Source organism: Pyrus communis, chromosome 8 (assembly GCF_041283825.1).
Source record: "Pyrus communis isolate YQ-2024b chromosome 8, ASM4128382v1, whole genome shotgun sequence".
NCBI lineage: Eukaryota > Viridiplantae > Streptophyta > Magnoliopsida > Rosales > Rosaceae > Pyrus > Pyrus communis.
The window spans coordinates 2,996,386-3,015,644 of NC_142572.1; the positions used below are offsets into that span (position 1 = coordinate 2,996,386).

The 19,259-nt window shown below is 36.8% G+C and overlaps 1 protein-coding gene across 1 annotated transcript; it reads left to right on the forward strand.

Annotated features, from left to right (window-relative positions):
- The first annotated feature begins 16,842 nt into the window (after positions 1-16,842).
- On the forward strand, positions 16,843-19,259 carry LOC137718260 (transcription factor bHLH93). The gene is made up of 4 exons (XM_068457778.2): positions 16,843-17,976; positions 18,085-18,252; positions 18,451-18,618; positions 18,731-19,259. The coding sequence occupies exons 1-4, from the start codon at positions 17,314-17,316 to the stop codon at positions 18,815-18,817; spliced, it is 1,086 nt and encodes a 361-aa protein (XP_068313879.2). The 5' UTR covers positions 16,843-17,313; the 3' UTR covers positions 18,818-19,259.

The following is a 19,259-nucleotide window of genomic DNA, read 5'->3' on the forward strand; positions in this document are numbered from 1 at the left end:
GTGACTATTAGTTATAACTTAGACGGTGCGTAACTGCTGTCACTTTATTATTAGTCACATAGACCTTTTACGTATATTGTTCACTATTTTTATGGGCACAAATTAGGATATCAAATTCAGGCTTAAAGATATATAGAACTAATGATTGAAACAAGCGGTCAGTGGTAATAAACAAAAAATATGGGAGGTCTTGTGTTCGATGTTTCGAGTTGGTGAGTCCACTTGACTGTGGCCACGAACAAGGTGAAATTTCTCATAGCCTCTTTGGGCTCGGAATAGATGGATAACCATGGTTTGCCACTAATTGTTCTCCTTTATAGTGTAAAAAAAATGATATTTACAAACACTTATTATCATTTTTTATATAAATCGTATTTATTTAATACATTGGTTTATGTTCGGTCCATGTTTGAGTGATATCGTTTAGGGACTCGAAAGTTAATCTATCTAATATTACTCATGTTGTAGGTGATAGAAAGAAATATGATTCAAGGTTATCAATATTTTATTGATATTAGGGGGCACCAAACACTTTTTTCCCTAATAGTAGGGATAGCTAATCTCTAATTTCACATGGGCCTCTATGTATAATGGTTAGTTTTGTAACTCACACATATATTATACTACCACAACAGTCATACACAGAGACACAAGGAAGCAGCTTCTGTCTCCAAAAAGGCGAAAAATGACGACCTACTTCTCATCCATAGAAAAAGGCTGAGTACGCAGAGCTAGAACTGTAGCACCTTGGCCTCCTCTGCCCCCCCTTTGGACCCCCTACCCACTGTGAATGGTGCTAACGAACAACCCATAACAAGACAAAACTAAGTGAGAGAGAGAGAGAGAGGGAGAGAGAGGAGAAGACCAGAAGTGGTTTGGAGACGACCTCACCACCTCATTCCGATATTGTGGGCTGTCAAAAGTTGTATTGTATTCTGTGTGATGTGCGTGCATGCATTATGCAAATCAAAACCGCTTTGGGAAACCGCTTAGTGTCGGGGTGGTAGGGGAAAGAAGCCGCGGTTTTCTCACACCACCCATAAGAGCCCTGTGCCTCTCGTGGCCGTACCAGTCTTGTCATATATAGTTTGATTAGCTTAATCATAATTTGATCTCTAGTCGTTGTTAATTAATCTCTCAAATCTCTGGACCTGTTTCTTTGATGTTGAGTTTTTATTTTTTATTTTTTATTTTTTATGGGTAGAGCTATACGCATTGCTTGAACGAAAACTTGTGACCTCATGTGCATGGCTTAACCACTTAATTAGAACAGTAAATCTCTTCAAACAAAAATTTAATTTTTATTGCAAGTGGTGGATTGTCTATTTGTCTTAGTTTTCAAAGCATTTTATTCAATTTTGCACTCTAAGTTCAAACATTTTCCCTTTCTTTAATTTAAGAGTAAATTGTAGCAATGATCCTTCAATTTTAATCAAATTGGAGCAATGATTCATCAACTAAAAATCCATTATTATTGGTCCATCAACTCATCAAAATGTGTAGTTATGGTCCTTTTCGTTAACATCGTTAGAATTTTGTCAAAATAAGTTATATTAGAATGACCATTGCTACAATTGGGGTCCCTCAACTCATCAAAACGTGTAGCTAAGATCCTTTTCGTCAACTTCTTCACCATTTTTGTCAAAATGAGCTATGTTGGAAGGACCAATGCTGCAATTGTATTAAAGTTGAGGAATCATTGTTCTAATTTGGTTAAAGTTGAGGGACTATTTCTCCAATTAGATTAAAGTTGACGGATCAATGGTAATGAATTTTTAGTTGAGGGACAATACCTGCATGTTTTGATAAGTTGAGTGACCAATGGTAATGGATTTTTAGTTAAAAGATCATTGCTCCAATTGAGTTAAAATTAAGGTACTATTACTACAATTTACTCTTAATCTAAATTAGAGTAGTATTATTATAACAAAAATAAAATAAAATAACTTAATTTTAATCCTACACATTTTTTTGTCACTTAATACTACAACCTAGTGGTATTTCTCTTCACTTGTAAACGAGATGTCTTAGATTTGATTCTCGCCAAAGGCGAATTTGAACAAGATTATTGCTAGCTCATTGGGAGGCTAAACCTACTCCCTCCCCCCTTAGTATAGATAATATCGTTTGTTAAAACTAAAATAAAAAATAAAAACAATCCTACACATTTGTGTACAATCAAAGTATATTAAGCGTTAAGCGAGTTTGGGCGATAGTAGTACTAGGATGGGTGACTTTCTGGAAAGTCCTCGTGCTTCATCCCCCTACCTTTTTTTTGACAAAAATAAAAGTATATTAAGCACCACATTTTAATATCACACTGTTTAGTAAATATTGTGTAAAGACCATATCCTTCTCCCTATTGATAAATAAAATTCTTTTTTTTTTCTTAAACATAGAAATAAATTATAACCTTTCTTTTTCTTGTCAAATTCCTCTAAGTTTATGTTCCTTAGAATTTTTCAAACGATATTACTTTTACCGAAATATGGTGATGGATAGTTTTTGTTGTTATTTAAGACATATTACTTCTGCCACTTAGTACTACAGTTTAGTGATATTCCTCTTCACTTTTAAGTGAGAGATCTTAGGGTCGTTTCTCGCCAAAGGTAAATTTGAATCACATTATTGCTAGCCTTTTGTGAGGCTAAGGCCACTCCCTCCCTTTTAGTATAGATAATATCGTTTGTTCAAAAGAAAATTAAATACTATTACTTCAATTTTGTATTTGGTCTTGTAATTTCCAGCTACTTAATTATATTTCTATAGATCAGATTGTGATATTAAATTATGATACTTAAAAATTAACATTAAAGCGAACAATACGATACTAGAAATCTGAAGTCAAAGCCAGGTTTCTTAATTAGCACGTTATATTTTTAAAATTGGCGAGGTGTAATGCACGTATATAACATATATAGTTTTGCGTGATTTTTAGTATAGATGATTTTAAGGAAAAATAAAAAATAGACAGTCAGATTATTTGAAATACAAGTGATGGCTCAAATAAGCTTATTTTAGGAATCCAATCAATTGGAGGGAGTAGTAGCATATTGAAGAAGTTGACATTCTACTATAAAACTAATTGATAATATGAGAAGTAATCCAATTACTTATAATCATATGCAAAGCCTCTTCCCCTGATGTCGGATACATACTCTCAAGACGTCCCTTCATGTGTGGTTAATTTTCAAGCTTAACATGTTGATAGCACAAATTGTGACAGCTCGTCCCGAGAAATTCTAAAAACGTAGCGTGAAAAGACAATTTTGCCCCTAGCGTGATTTTTCGTTGTGTAGTTGTTCTTTTTGGCTTGGTGTGGCTGGTTTTGCACCACACACTCACCCTCACTGTTTTCTCCCTTTCCCTGCACTTGTCCTGAGCCCCATTCCTTTCCCATTTTTCCTTCCATTGTACGGACACACACCCAAACCCATCAAACCTCCACAGATCGAAGAAACCAAGACCATATTCAGACTCGTGAGACTTGTAGGAGTCCAACCATACCCATTTCAGGTAAGAATACCTTCGTTTTCACGTCGAACTCACGATGCCCGATTTTGGTACTGTTCATGCACATGTGATTTCTCACATTTTAGGGAATTTCAAGCTTGTAGGAAGCTTGGTGAGGTCCTTAGGAGGCTCAGGGTGGTTCGTTTGAAGGTTTTGGACGTCGGGATCACGAGTTTCGAGGTTGGCCGGAGTTGGGGTGATTTTGCAGGTGAGATTTCGTGGATTTTAGCCCTTGAAAGTAGTATGATTGTGTTCCTCTCGTTGTAAGCTTCATTTTGGTACCAATTTTGTGAAATTTGGTTGAAAAACGAAGAAGATATCAAAGTTTGAATTTTTCCCGATTTTCTGGCGCCGTCCGAAGAAGACGACGGAATATTCATGACGCCGTTAACGGAATCCGTTAGGAATAACGGAATATTCCTAACGGTGTCAACTGACGCCGTCAGCGTGCCAGGCACGTGCCTGCGCGTGGCCGGCGCGTGCGGCGGTGAAAAATTATTTTAAAAAAATGGGGATGTTCCTGAGGTTGAGTAGATCACGTTGGTGTATTCATACACTACATTTGAGCATTGTATGAGAAGTTATTTCTAAAGGTTTGGTTATGTGCTTTAAAATTGACGTTTTTGTAGTTGTTTCGCATATAGGTGATACCTATCCCGAGGACGAGCGTGGTCACTCGAGGCAGGGGGGTTACGACCCTTCCACGTACCAGTGAGTGGGCTTTTGGTTTTCTGTATATACCTATATACTTATATTTTCCCATAAATTGATTTGAATTGTTATTTGCCATATGCCATGCATTATATTATCGTTGGTTATGCATCGTTAGTTGCATTATTAATCGTTTATATATATATATGCATATTTGGTGCTGCGGACGCACAGGTAAGTGTTATTCATGTTTACATTCAGTAGCGATTTGAGATGCTTAGAGAGCTCATAATCTGCACCCCCGGTGTTAGTGCTCCCGCCCAGAGTTGGGCCCAGTCCTTCACGTGATGTTCACCTCCCGCACCACACGCTCAGCTTGGATCCAAGTTAGGTGCACAGTCCTGTCGTACAGACCACTTTAGGTGGTTCCGACTCGTAGGTGACCCGCGATTATTCGCCCAGCCTTCACGTGATCGTAGCACTTGAGCGTATATATATGTTACACCCAGGCCTGTCGTACAGACCACTTTAGGTGGTTCCGACTCGTGTGTAGGTCTAGTTAGTGAGATTGAGATTTGAGCTCTAGATGCAGCCGTACAGGTCACGTTAGGTGACTCCGGCTGCCAGATTATATGTTATTGTTATGATTATACCTGAGTACTGCATTTTATCTTGAGATGTTGGCATGGCATATTTTTTAGCATGATTGGTATATATTTATATACGTATGTCTATTTTCTGGGAAGTATACAGGTTTTACGGCGAGGGGTTAGAACGTATTTATTAAATGGTTTTCGAAAAGCTTTGTTTTTGCCCACTCACGCTTTTGTTTTGCGCCCCTCCAGGTTCTAGTTGATTAGCAGGTTTGGTGGTTTCCCAGAGGACTTTCCCGGCATTTCTGACAGACGATCACCAGCGTAGGGCCACCTTCGGGTGTACTGTTGTCGCATCATTTTCATTTGGACTGCTTTAGGCTTTATGCTCTGAACTAGGCGTCGCACTTATGTTGCACTTATTATTACTTTATGTAAAATCAGTTTTTATTTATTCGTATTACTATTTCCATTTTTATTTTATTAGCTTCCGCACTGTGCACATGGTTACGTCACTTCCACGTGACGGCCAGCATGCCCTGATCTCGGTCGGGGTGTGTCACAAATCATGTGACGTAGAGCACATATATATGGGGCCATTGGGCTTCCTACAAAGGACAATTTTCTCTGATACTATGGAGAAAGTTGAGGTTCCACCATAAAACTAATTGACAATATGAGGAGCAAGGCCGCTCCTGAGATTTTGGAGGCCCTGTGCGAGACTAAAACGGAGGCCCTTGCATGGTCTAAAATTTTAGTTGCTATATTTTCTTTTATATTTTTATTTTTTATTGTGTATAAATTGATATAACGCAAAATAAAATAAAAAATTAAAGAAAAATGAAGCATAGTGTTGTACTGTGGTGGTCATGTACCTATATGCGTTCTCTATGTTTTTGGTTTGAGTCTCCTTACTTTTTAAATATAAAAAGCATGATGTGATGATTATGTACCTATCATATCACCGTACAAATATCATAATATGAACCATTCATGCTCTTCTTATCATCTAGAGTTCATCTCAAGAAAAATTATGTGTTAAACGAATCACAAGTTATAATATTAGTAACATCTTCTAATGAACATTTTTTATTGCATTTTTCGTCACGCCCTAAAGTGAGGATGATTCTCACTCCCCCTCTCCTGTTGATTGCCATTAAATTAGTTAAAATTTTAAGATTCATGTTTTAAACAATTAAAGCAACTTAATCTAACGATAGGTGTAGTTGTACTATAATTTTCTTTTTGATATGGATGACTAAATAGTCTTCAAATGGAATGAAACATAAATGACTTTTAAACGGGGACCAAAAAAATAAATGATTTTAATTATGAAATATATTCTATTAAATGATATCATATAAGAAAGAGGGGGGTTTTTAAAGATTATATCATATTTAAGAATTTTAATTTATTATGATATTTCTAACTACATATTTATTAGCAAAATTATCTTTTGTAATGAAAGATTTTTTTTTTTTTTTTTTGAACAATATAATGAAAGAAATTAAACTACAAATATTTAAAAATGGAAAAAATAGTGTAGCTCAAAAATCCCAAAATAGTTACCCCGCACATACCCTATACATATATATATATATGTATGAGAAAGTAGGGAGTCGAACCTATAAACTACCACATGGAAGAATTAGTGCTTGACAACCATGCTAGGAAAACATCTATATATTATTTCCCAGCTTACATACATACATACATATACATATATATATTAAGAAAATATTTAGAGTTCAGGTGCCCCAGAAATCGGGGGCCCTATGCGGTCGCACTCCTCGTACCCCCTCAGGGCCGGCCCTGATGCGGAGTAGCCCAATTACTTATAAGTACGTGCAAGGTCTCTTACTTTTCCGATGTGGGATCCATATTCTCAAAATATATATACTTTTTGTGGAGTAAAGAATAATCAAGAAAATTATGGAAGTGACACTTGGACTTTTGGGTTAAAAGAACAAAATTACCCTTGAAACACACTGGGATTCCTACGCACATGCAACGGACAATAACGGCTCAATCAAGGAAGAGTCAAAGGTGATCAAAATGATATTCATTCAAATCTCTCTCATCACTCCTCATCAAATCCTTATTCAAAAGGTAACTCCCAAATTTCCTATTTAATTTAGGATTAATTATTCACGTAATATCTTGCAATTATTTTCCAATTACAACATATATGGCCGGCCATTATTCTCCAAATAGGGTCGGCCACTCCCCTATAAATAGCCTTATTATCCCACTAAAAAGTGAAGCCATTTGCTACACACAAACTCCTAAACACATTCTTTTCAGAATTCTAACTTTGGCATCGGAGATTCTTCGGTCAAAGACCCCTATTCATCGTGGGCACGTGAGGCTTTTGGCCTTAATTTTAGGTGTTATTATTTTGCAGGTGCATTTTCGTCAAAGGAGAAGATGGCAAAAATTTGCATCCACAAATTGGTGTTTTCATTGAGAGTTTGATTCATAAGCTCAAAGAAAACTCTCGCATTCATAGTTTCTCATTTCTCGTTCATTCGTAAATTTTTTTGTACTTTCTTATTCCTAAATTTTTTTAATTCTTTGAACAGAAGTAAGGGAAAAATATAATGACAAGTAATTCGAAAACCATGATGAACGAAACTTCTTACGTTCAAAGATCCAGATCGAATGATAGAGGATGAGACGTAGCCCCACCACGACGATCCACGAAGCTCAACGCAATGGCAAGATAAGCAACTTTGCCACCATGGAACACCACCACCATGGCGCCATGGAGACCACCGTAGTAGTGAGAAGTGGGCCAGCTTCATGGCAGTAGGCCTATAGAGAGCAGGGAGCAGCTGCTCTAGCAACCCAGGAGGCGGCCCAAGTCGCTGCCCCAGCAGCGCATGCCCAAGCCTTGTTAACAATCATCTCGGCGCAGGCCATAGCCCCAACAGCGTAGATCCAACACGCTTTCATCGCCGTACCACGCCCACGCGCCCCACACATGGCTTGGCCCACTTCCGCAGCGCAACCTGCTCCCGTGGCCCACTTGGCAATCCCTACCGGTCCAAGACCAGTTCAACCATCCCAGCTTTAGATTTCTAGACAAACGATTGAACCGGGGGCATTTTCACCTTGAGTTTTTGCATATTTGACTATCCTAGCTCAAAATTTTGCACACAAAGTCTACTACACTTCTACTACCTATGGAGAAACCTACCATCTAAGCTTTTCCAACCCGCATGGCAAACAACACTTGTCTTGACAAGTTATAAAGTTGACAAACGTCCTCGCGCAGCAAACGATCTTGGTGAATTAACGTGCCCCAGAAGAAATGTCTCGAAGCAGGATAAGGGTAAACAACGAACATCACCAACAACGTCCCAGCAAGCAACTCTTCAATCAGTCACGAACCGAGCCTTCTAGCAATGTACACTCCCGCCTGGGTCTTCGAGATAGTGTATACTTTCATCTTAGTGCGCGGAGTAGTGTGCACTCCCGATTAAGCCCCACAGATGAGCATACATTCATGGTTAAGGCCACATTCCAATTATCAACATGGTCAATCTTTGAGGCAAAGTGTTCATTTTCATCTAGGCCTACAATGAGCATCATTCACTTCACATCAGTAATAAACCACATCCACCGGCAGCCTACGAGTAACCCGCTCGCCTACCAGAAATGTACCACATCCACCGCAGTCGCGACATTGATGAGCCAAGCATATGGAAGAACATAATAAACCAACAGGTTACAACCAGAGGTAGCTGGAAACTCTGCTGCCCCAACAGAGATTAATTCAGGAAGAAGTTTAGAAACTCTCGACCAAACAATTACGCGATTTCAACACAACGAAGATACTAACGGGGCCCTCCGACGAGACATGACCAACATAAGCAGGTCACATTTCATTGACAAGATTGAGCAAACAAAACCATCCCACATGCACTTACGGATACAAAGATTACTTTTGTTTCGACAAATGAATCAACTCAGCCTAATAGCGCGTCGAGAACCTACAGGTACCAGATAGACACATTAGCCTAACCACCAAGAACCAGAGGCATGTCTTGTTTTCATCACAACTCCACACTGAAAGTTGTGCCTACCTGCTCCACTATTCTCGGCCGCCCTTGATCTGTCACCATGGCTCCTAGTCGTGCCACCTTACATATCCTATTAGCGTCATCCAAGCCCATGACACTTCAAACTTCAAAGCATCCAACGATTGAGCAGAATATGAGGCTTTACTAGCAACCTCTACTAGCAAAAGACTTCGCGGTGGAGAAACTTGCAATCCATTCAGATTCTCAACTGACCACCGACCAAGCTTTAGAAGAACACATGATGAAACATCTACAAATGACGCAATACTTGGAGAAGGTCCATGAACAACTTATTGTGTTTCCCACTTCCACAAGCATTTCGAAGTCTCAAGCAGATTGCCAAACAAGACCTCACAGGCTGAGGATTATTTCAGTTGTCCAGCTTTCCTTAGCTGCGCTCACAACAACGACTTACATGCTCTTCAGTGCGAAGGGTAAATCAATTCCCCCACACCTATCTAGGTATGTTCTCCAGTGCGAGAGGGTACACTAATTCCCCAACATTCATCTGGGTAAGCTCTCCAATGCGAAAGGGTAAACCAATTCTCCGACACCTGTATGGGTATGCTTTTTAGTGCGAGAGGGTACACCAATTCGTCTCTAGTGTGAGAAGGTAAACTAATTCCCCGACACCCATATGGGTAAGCTCTCCAGTATGAAATGATAAACTAATTGCTCTCCAGTGCGAGAGGGTAAACCAATCCCCCGATACCCATCTGGGTAAGCTTTCCAGTGCGAGAGGATAAACTAATTGCTCACAAGTACGAGAGGGTAAACCAATTCCCCAACACCCATATGGGTCTACTCTCCAGTGCAAAAGGGTAAACTAATTGCTCTCCAGTGCGATAGGGTAAACCAATTCCCCGATACCCATCTAAGTAAGCTCTTCAATGCGAAAGGATAAACTAATTGCTCTCTAGTGTGAGAGGGTAAGCCAATCCCCTGGCACCTATCTGGGTAAGCTATCCAGTGCGAAAAGATAAATTAATTGCTCTTCAGTGTGATAGGGTAAACCAATTCCCCGACATTCATTTGGGTAAACTCTCCAGTGCGAGAAGATAAAATAATTGCTCTTCAGTACGATGGGGTAAACCAATCCCTCGACACCCATCTGGGTAAGCTCTCCAGTGCGAGATGATAAACTAATTCTCTGACAACGAACTCAACAGCTCAACGCCCAAGAAGCCAAAACTTACGGCCATAATGATTTTGTGGGATCTTCAACTTTTTTCAAAGCAGCGTGCCTAACACCAATGGTTCTATGTCTAAAAGTTTTGCAAGACGCTTCAAGCAAGCAAAGTTTCAAGAAAAATGAAGATGGAGTAAAGCGAAGAAAACAATTTATTTCTAGCAACTTGATAAACTTATATGAAGGTTGTCAAAATCCGACACAAGCTAAATAGAGCAGACTACTTATTTAGTAGCTTGCATGACATTTGGCTCTCTAGCAACCATCATGCCCTTAGTAGACACTTCGCACTCAGTAGTTTACCTATCCGACAATTCTTCTTCGCCAGCTTCGATCTTGGCAGCTCCATTCTTGATTGCTCCATTTATAGCAGCTGAGAAATCAAACTCAAGCAATTTCCTCATTCTTAGTAAGCAGTCTAAACCATGGCCCATGCCACGACACTTCCTCGACCTATGCCGAGCTAACCCTTGGCTCCAACCAAGCCGTGGCCTTTGCCACACCATCTCATTGGCTCATGCTGAGCCGACTACTGGCTCATGCCAACCAACGTGTCGCACTACCCCAACGATTGCCCCGTGGCAGCACCACCCAAGAAGAAGACAAAGAAAATTAAGTTTTTCTTACCTTGGTGCGGCGCGGAGAAGACAAAGAAATCAATGGAAGACAGTTCTTTGCATGGGCAAGCGAAGAAGAATGCTAGGGGAAGGGGAACAAATATCCTTTAGCTTTCTCTCTTTCTTGTAAGGATAAATAATTGTCCTCCGAAGTTGATTCAATCCCCTACTTAGGGTAGGCTTAAATAAGCTTTGGTGGCGATTTATTTTCCTTTCCTAGAAGAATCTAATTTCAAGTCCAAGTGGGAATCTACATCAAAGTTGGAGATATCTACACCTACTACCTTTCCTGCGAGCAGCCTAGCAGGTGTGGGGGAATTTATGGAGCCAAAAATAATCAAGAAAACTATGGAGGTGACACGTGGAATTTTGGGTAAAAAAGGACAAAATTACACTTGAAGCACATTGGGATTCCCACGCACATGCAACGGACAATAATGGCTCAATCAAGGAAGAGTCAAAAGTGATCAAAATGATATTTATTCAAATCCCTCTCATCACTCCTCATCAAATCCTTATTCACAAAGGTAACTCCCAAATTTCCTATTAAATTTAGGATTAATTATTCACATAATATCTTGCAATTATTCTCCAATTACACCATATATGGTCAGTCACTATTCTCCATATAGGGTCAGCCACTCCCCTATAAAGAGCCCTATTATCCCACTAAAAAGTGAACCCATTTGCTACCCATAAACTCCTAAACACATTCTTTTCAAAATTCTAACTTTGACATCGAAGATTCTTCTGCCAAACCCCTCTCCCTCATTCAGCATGGGCACATGAGGCTTTTGGCCATAATCTTAGGTATTATTATTTTGCAGGTTCATTTTCGTCAAAGGAGAAGATGGAGGAAATTTGCATCCACACTTTTGTCTGTCTATCTATACATATATATAAATCTCATACCTAAGCTATGATGTGCATACTAGTATTGTATGTGAAATTAGAAATATTATATAGACAGCACAACTGATCAAGTTATATTATTTAAAGGGTTGGTTCCGGTCCCTAATGAACCTAGTTGTTAGAATGAAACCTTATTTGTTTAAATAGTTTGATCAAGGTCCCAAACATCATTTAAGGGATTTAATTCATGCATTTATGCATTGAATATCCCACAAATTATAAAATTTAAACAAATCCAAATAATATTGTTACAAATATAACAATTAATTAAACATCAATAATAGAGTAATTTGTTTTTCACATAGTTCTAGCAAAAAAATAAATAAAAATGTACCCACGTAATTATTAATACAGTGCAAGAAATAACGATTGATATATTTTAAAACAGAAAATAAACACATATAATTAGCCTGCGTTCATAAAAAATACTAGTACAAATTAAATTTTAAAAAATAAATTAAAAATATGAGTACATATTAAAATTCAAAAGTATGGGTACAAATTAACCTGAAAACATGGGTACCTATTAAAATTTAAAATTATGGGTACAAATTAAAATTAAAAAGAATATTGGTATAAATTAAAAAATGATACAAATTATAAATAGTAATATATAAAAAAAATACTAAAAAGATTATATTTGAAAATGATTAATAATTTTTTATTTTTAAATTGACATATAATGACTTGTAAATAATTCAATATTCAAATAATGACATGAAGAAAGGTCAGAGAACCTTGATAAAAAATGAAAAAGGAATAAGATTTCAATAAATGAGAATAAAAAATGAGGAATGAGAACTTAATTTAAACTATAAATAATCAAGACAAAATAATAGTCAACGAAACAACAATTTAGAATTTGTTTTCGTTTACATATCTAGTACATACATGGAAGTAAAAGGATCTTATTTGCCCAGTGGCAGGGTTTGGCCATGTAATGACTATGCATGGTTTTTGTTAATAATATTGGTATGTTGTGCATGAAAGTACGGTGAACGAGCAGACGATTAGTTACACATATATTGAACGTACTGTACACGAGTAATCATAAACAAGAAATTAAAACAAATTAAGTCTTAACTAATTAGTAGTAAGACAAATTAGCTAGATCCAAATTCTAATGTATGTGTTGGGTAGAGAGGAATAGTCAGCTCTGGTTGGGCGGATATTTGGGTCGGTTTCGAAATCAGCCATCAAATTTTGTCTGCTTAAGAAAACAACTCACGCGGTAATTGAGATAAGCACACGATTCAGCCTTCATGAAAGTATATTCTACCTCGCGTTTTCTGAGGAGGTTTCATGCACTTCACACGTAAATTACAACGTGAGTTGGCAATTCGCATATATGCTTTGAAAACTGTTTATTAATACTTAAAAAGATTTTTTTTTTTTTTTTACTCGGATTGCATGAAATCGAAGGAGGGGATCGATTAATCTGCTATCAATGTGATGTGTAATGTGTAGTGTGGTATCTTTTTATTAAAAAAACTGTTTTTGTCTTTTGTATTAACGTTGACTGCTTCTTCCATGCATGGATGTGCTACATTACACTCAAAATTTACCATATGAATGTAGTTTAGTTGGGGATACCTTCACTGCAAACATTTGATCAAATGTTGATTAACTCAAAATTTGGTACATACTTCACTCACAATTATGTAACACAAACACGTGAATACACACACACACACACACACACACACACACACACACACACACACATATATATATTGCGGTTATAAGTACTAATCATACTTTACATAATAAGATCATGAAATTCTACTACCATTATATTACTATTAATCATTATTTTATTCTCTATTTTCGACTATCAAATTAAATAAATTAAAATAAAATAATAGACAATGTTAAATAGCAGTAGGTATAAGAAAAAATATGTGCATTCATCATTCTCCTTGTTTTTATCGTTTTACTTTGTTGAGAAAATTTCATCATTTTATGTTTGACGGTTTCAAAGTAATATATATATAATAGAACACCTAAGAAGTAACATTGAACAAATAGCCTCGAGAACAAAACGTATATTAAATTATAGATTGCCTTCACAATCATTATGATGGTTCTTAGTTTCTACAAGTTTTAGTCAATTGTTGCATGTTTCATCATTTCATACATAGAATGGTAGCTAGGCTGCTAAGAAAATAGCACCGAGTCAACACTATCAAATTTCAAATAGAAACTCAAACTTCATTCAAAACCAAATGCACGATTTCTCTTGCCACCGAATATCTATTATATATATATATATATATATATGTGTGTCTGTGTGTCTGTCTGTGTGTTTTTATATCAAAGAGAATTACTTACCATCTCTTTTTTTTTCTTAATTTCTTATGATCTTGGGAATTGGTGTTCGATATACTAATCACAATTAATCTTTTAGCATTTGTGAATAACATGCACACAGCTGCATAATTGCTAGGTAATTAGTAGCTAGCTTTGCTGGACTCTTCCCAGGTGTCGAGAATTATCTTTTCAATATTGCTTGTTTTGTTGCATGAATAGCATGTGGCTCGTATTCGCATTACCAAAATGCTCAGATCAGACTCATCAGATAGAGAACAAGTTCAGTTAATTATATTTTTTAAACTTATTAGTCGTAAACGCAGGATACGTCTGCCCTTGGTTACAGAAACCAGAATCAACTCAACCCTTGGGTTGAACTAGACCCCTTGGGCTAATCCATTGTTTAACCCTTAAAACAGCTGCTAGATTTAAATTCCTTCCAGAATACTCTGACAGTGAACAGTATTTTTATAAGACCCTAAAAATTATGGACAATGATTGTTTGTCCTTCCACTTCCGATGCCTTTTCGTGCCCTCCTGTTTTGTATGGTCACGGTTAAGTTACATCAATATTTTATATTTTTTTTATAGAGATAATAAGACAAAAATGAATAGTAATATAAAATGTTGACGTGGCTTAACCGTGACCATACAAACAGGAAGGCACGAAAGGGCATCGGAAGTGGGAGGGCAGACAATCCTTGTCCAAAAATTAATGACAAAATGTAGTATAAATGACAGAGAAATGCTAATGAGACAGATTTTCTGTTATCTCATATTTTTTACATAATGTTTTATAATATTAACACGAAAATTAATGTTAAACTCTGAAGTGTATGTAAGACTATGAAATCTCCTTATCATTTCCCTCGCTTATAATGTACCCGTGCAAGTATGAACTACTCCGTCGTACTACGTACCCATCTGCAAATTATAAATGAGCTATCTAATCTAGTAGAATGATCATACCTACTACCTGCACACAATTAAATAAAAAGAAAAATAATTAAAATGATTTGAAAATTTTGAATTTCAACTATAAGGATAAAATAAAAAGTAAAGTGAATAGTACCATGATTTTTTTAGTGTAAAAATATGGTTTTTTGTTAAAATGAACAGTAACGAGAATTTTTCGTTAACATTCTTTTAACTAAAAATATTATGTTATCGTTTCAAGGACAAAAAATGATACTTATGTCAAATTTAATATCTTTAATTAAGTGGCTTGATCTTAGTCTGAATTACAATTTAAGTTTATAGTTTCGCAACATAAACATTTGTACGATAAAATCACATCCCTCATTAAGCAAATATCATTAAACCCTTTATAAATGCTTGTATTGACAAAGATATAAAACGATGACGGATTAGTGAACCTTTGCGGCCGTGTGTATGCAAATTGTGGCACCAATCCAATATTAGACATGGACAAGGATACAATATCTGCGAAGTCAAACACAAACACCCTACACCAGTACCACCAACTGGATGGGGCTCTATGTCGACACCCTCAAATTATGGTTTTTATTCAGATCCCCAGCTTACCAACCAAGAAAATTGCTAATACAAACAATAGTGATAATAGTAACAACAATGATAATAAACACGTCGACTTGGTCAATCGATGACTACCAAAGACCGTTGTTTTGATAGGAGCTAAAACAGCCACACAAATATATGAGAATTTACAGCCTCCATACATATTCATGAAATATTAGCAAAAAAAACTTACAAATACAATGCCAAAATTGGTCTTTAGGTAACACCACTATTTTAATATATAATGGTAATTATAATTAAGAAAATACAGTGTTCTAGGGGCTAGACGGTTGACCACATTTACCATTAGTTCTTAGGTCTTTAAAAAATATAAAAGGGTGCCTAGACCAGTCTGGTTGCCCGCCTAGGTGGACATAAGAAGGTTAGGCGGGCCCAGGTGAGCTGGGTGGTTTGTGAAATTTTTTGCTTATTTTTTTATTTAAAAAAATAGCTTAGGGTCATATGATTCTCACTTAGATGGAAAATAAATAACTTTCAATTTGCATTTTATAAATTTTCAATTTGCATTTTATATTTTCAATAAATTGTAAAAGACTTGTTGGATACTTGAATGAAAACTTATTATATGCTTGTTCTCCGTATAAACTCTATTTCTATTAAAAAAAAAAAGTGGTACAATGCGATTTTCTCATTATTACCTTTACAATCATTCGGTGAAGACTTTCTTTTCTCATGTGATTTATGTTGACTGATAGTTATCGCTTAACTTAAAATTTATCTTGTATGACAAAATCTTAATAGTGGTAGCTACCAATCAACCTATTGCCACTAGAGTTTTATTTTGAGTGATTTTCTTTAGGCCATTTTATTTAGATTTGATCATCTATCTAATATAGATGAGTTTCACATGTTAACTTTTATTAGAGAGACAATCAACAAGATCCGTAAATATTGTACACTGAATCCATAAGCATAGGTGAGGAGAGAATGAAAACCTACCATCATGCTAAATCTCAAAAATAAAAGAAAGAGATTAATCAAGTTGTTTATCAGAAAACTGCATAGGATGATTAAAATCTAATGTCGACGAATAATTTTTAGAAATAAGGGGCACAAAGAAAAACAAACGACGTCCACTAACTCATTCGAATATGTGATCTCACCCAAATTTGGAGGCATTGTTGCATGGGACCCAATTGAGCCATTTTTCTCACACACAGAGAAAGTGATAGAGACAGAGAGTATGATCATGGCCAATTAAAATTACTGAGCTCAAGCATACAAGGAACCTGACACGGTCTATGATGCTAAGCCCACCCTTTGCGGTTCAGACAGAAAGTGTGGGTCAAAGTTTTCCGAGCGTATCAATTTTATATTGGTTGTTTGATTGCAGATATTTCGGTGAAAAAGACTTGAAATCCCTGCTTTTGACGAAACATACTTGTCTTCTTACTTCAGCTGCTGTTTCATCCAAGTCACGGTTAAACACATTAAAAAAGAGATTCGAACTTGAATACAAAATCGAAGAGTATATAATTCGTTTGCTTATGTCAAGCCTTCTTAGCCATCTCTAAACACATGTATTTGCAAATAAATAAGATTTTCCTTTTACCTATAAGGAGTCAAGTATTATTACTTATAGACATAAAGAATAGCCAGAAGTAGTTACCTATTGACATAGAGAGAGAGAGAGAGAGAGAGAGAGAGAGAGAGAGAGATTCCATATTAATCTTAGGTTTTTGAGGGTCCTAAAATAAAATAAATAAATAAACCTAATAGATAGTGAAATGTATTAAAATAATGGAACTAGCCTTTTAAGCTTGTTCCTATATAAATGTTCCACTTGTTGCATCTTCTTGTTATCAGGGCACTTACCTAATTAGCAACATCAACATTCCCAAGAGAAATACACAGCGGGAGAGGAGAGGGAGAGGGAGAGGGAGATGGAGTTGAATGAACATAGTTTCTTACAGGACTTATTAGCTCTAAGAAGAGACAGTAGTAGTAGCTGTACATGGGAAACCAATATTCCAACAGAAATGAATGATTTGTTGTCTAGTAGTGGTAGCTGGGGAAGTTTTGAGTACTTTGATCAACAAAACCCTTCATCTTCTTTCTTCCCAAATTCTTCTTCCACCCATGAATTCTCACCTCCATTTGAACCCAACTTTAACAACTTCAACGCCACCTTTAATCAAGAAGTCTACTATCCCTTCGGCTTTGGCGTTACTGATGAAGCACTACTCTCAGCTCAGCAACAAGTCACTGACTCATCCTACAGCACCCTTGATACGCCGCCGTTTCCGGTCCAGGAAGACAATCCATGGTCCATGCTTGAAGAAGAAGAGTTGGGTTTGCTTGGTGATGAAATACACTACTTGGAGACTCAAGCTGAAGCTGCAGCAGCCTGTAAAGTGGAGCCAACTCAGTCCCCTGACCAAGTCCCCTCTTTCAACGTGGGAATCTGTGCGGAGAGAAATACCAGAGCTACTAATAAGAAGTTGCAGGGGCAGCCATCAAAGAATCTAATGGCTGAGAGAAGAAGAAGAAAGCGATTGAACGACCGGCTTTCGATGCTAAGATCAATTGTGCCCAAGATAAGTAAGGTAATTAAGTTTAAACCCCTTTTTTTTTTTTCAGAATGCATGTAGATATGATTAATGTTGAATACAGAGGCTAATTTTCTTTTTTAATTTATTACTGTGATTTTGTAGATGGATAGAACATCTATACTTGGAGACACTATAGATTACATGAAGGAGCTCCTAGAGAGAATCAACAATTTGCAACAAGAAATTGAAACAGATTCAGATCAGTTAAATGTGATGAGCCTTTTCAAGGATATCAAACCAAATGAAATGCTAGTCAGGAACTCACCTAAGGTATGTACCCTGCAAATTTAAATCTTAAAATGCAGACCAGGGCGTACTCAAGTTGGCTAGAGCAGTTTGTGTGTGTGCGCTCTCCCCTCTGCGCCCAAGTTCAAATCTCCTGTACCGCAGTTTAGATTACTTTAGAATATCGCTCGAATATGAAAAAATAAAGCTAAGAATTGACATTGGTGTTGGATTGATTTGCAGTTTGATGTGCAAAGGAGGAATGTGGACACCAAAATTGACATATGCTGTGCAGGAAAGCCAGGGCTGTTGTTATCAACAGTGTCTACCTTGGAAGCCTTAGGCCTTGAGATTCAGCAGTGTGTGATTAGCTGCTTCAATGACTTTGCAGTGCAAGCTTCTTGCTCAGAGGTATGTGAATTGGCTTTCCAGTAATATAAATAGAATCTCTTTGTGACTTGTTTAGTTGGAGAAGTATTAAGTTAATGTTTTTATCTGGTGATTCGTTGATGTCATTAAACAGGATTCTGATCAGAGAACACTGGTAACTTCTGAGGACATAAAGCAAGAACTATTTAGAAATGCAGGATATGGAGGAAGATGCTTGTAATTGCAAGAATAAAGTGGGAAGAGGAAAAGTAACAACTTTTGCGGTAAAGCTTTAGAGGAGATGGCTTTTTGTTGTAATCTCTGGAATTTCAGTGACAGTTTGCTATTGAGAGGTTATATTATAATTCACTTTTTTTTATTATATATTATTAAATAATTGGTGTCTTTTCATGGAGTAGCATTTGCTTCAGTAGTAGGAGATGTTAATTCATGTACAATGTACTTTGTTCTCCAAGAGTGAAAGAGTGTCCTTAACATTTTAAGTGCCAAGAAAAGGCTAAAATTAGGGTTTAGAAGCTATGTGGGAGTGAATTGACACAAATTAACCAACTTTGTATTGGTGATGCTGGTTGTTGATTGCAAATAAAATTAGTTGGAGAAGAGGATGTAATGATGATGTAAGAAAGCTTTTCTATGGATGTAGTTGTAGATTGTTGCGTACA

Bases quoted from the DNA above. Each gene is read 5' to 3' on its own strand.
- LOC137718260 (XM_068457778.2), top strand. From the start codon at position 17,314: ATGGAGTTGAATGAACATAGTTTCTTACAGGACTTATTAGCTCTAAGA. The intron at 17,977-18,084 runs GTAATTAAGTTT...GTGATTTTGTAG, and splicing joins TTGTGCCCAAGATAAGTAAG to ATGGATAGAACATCTATACT. The intron at 18,253-18,450 runs GTATGTACCCTG...ATTGATTTGCAG, and splicing joins TAGTCAGGAACTCACCTAAG to TTTGATGTGCAAAGGAGGAA.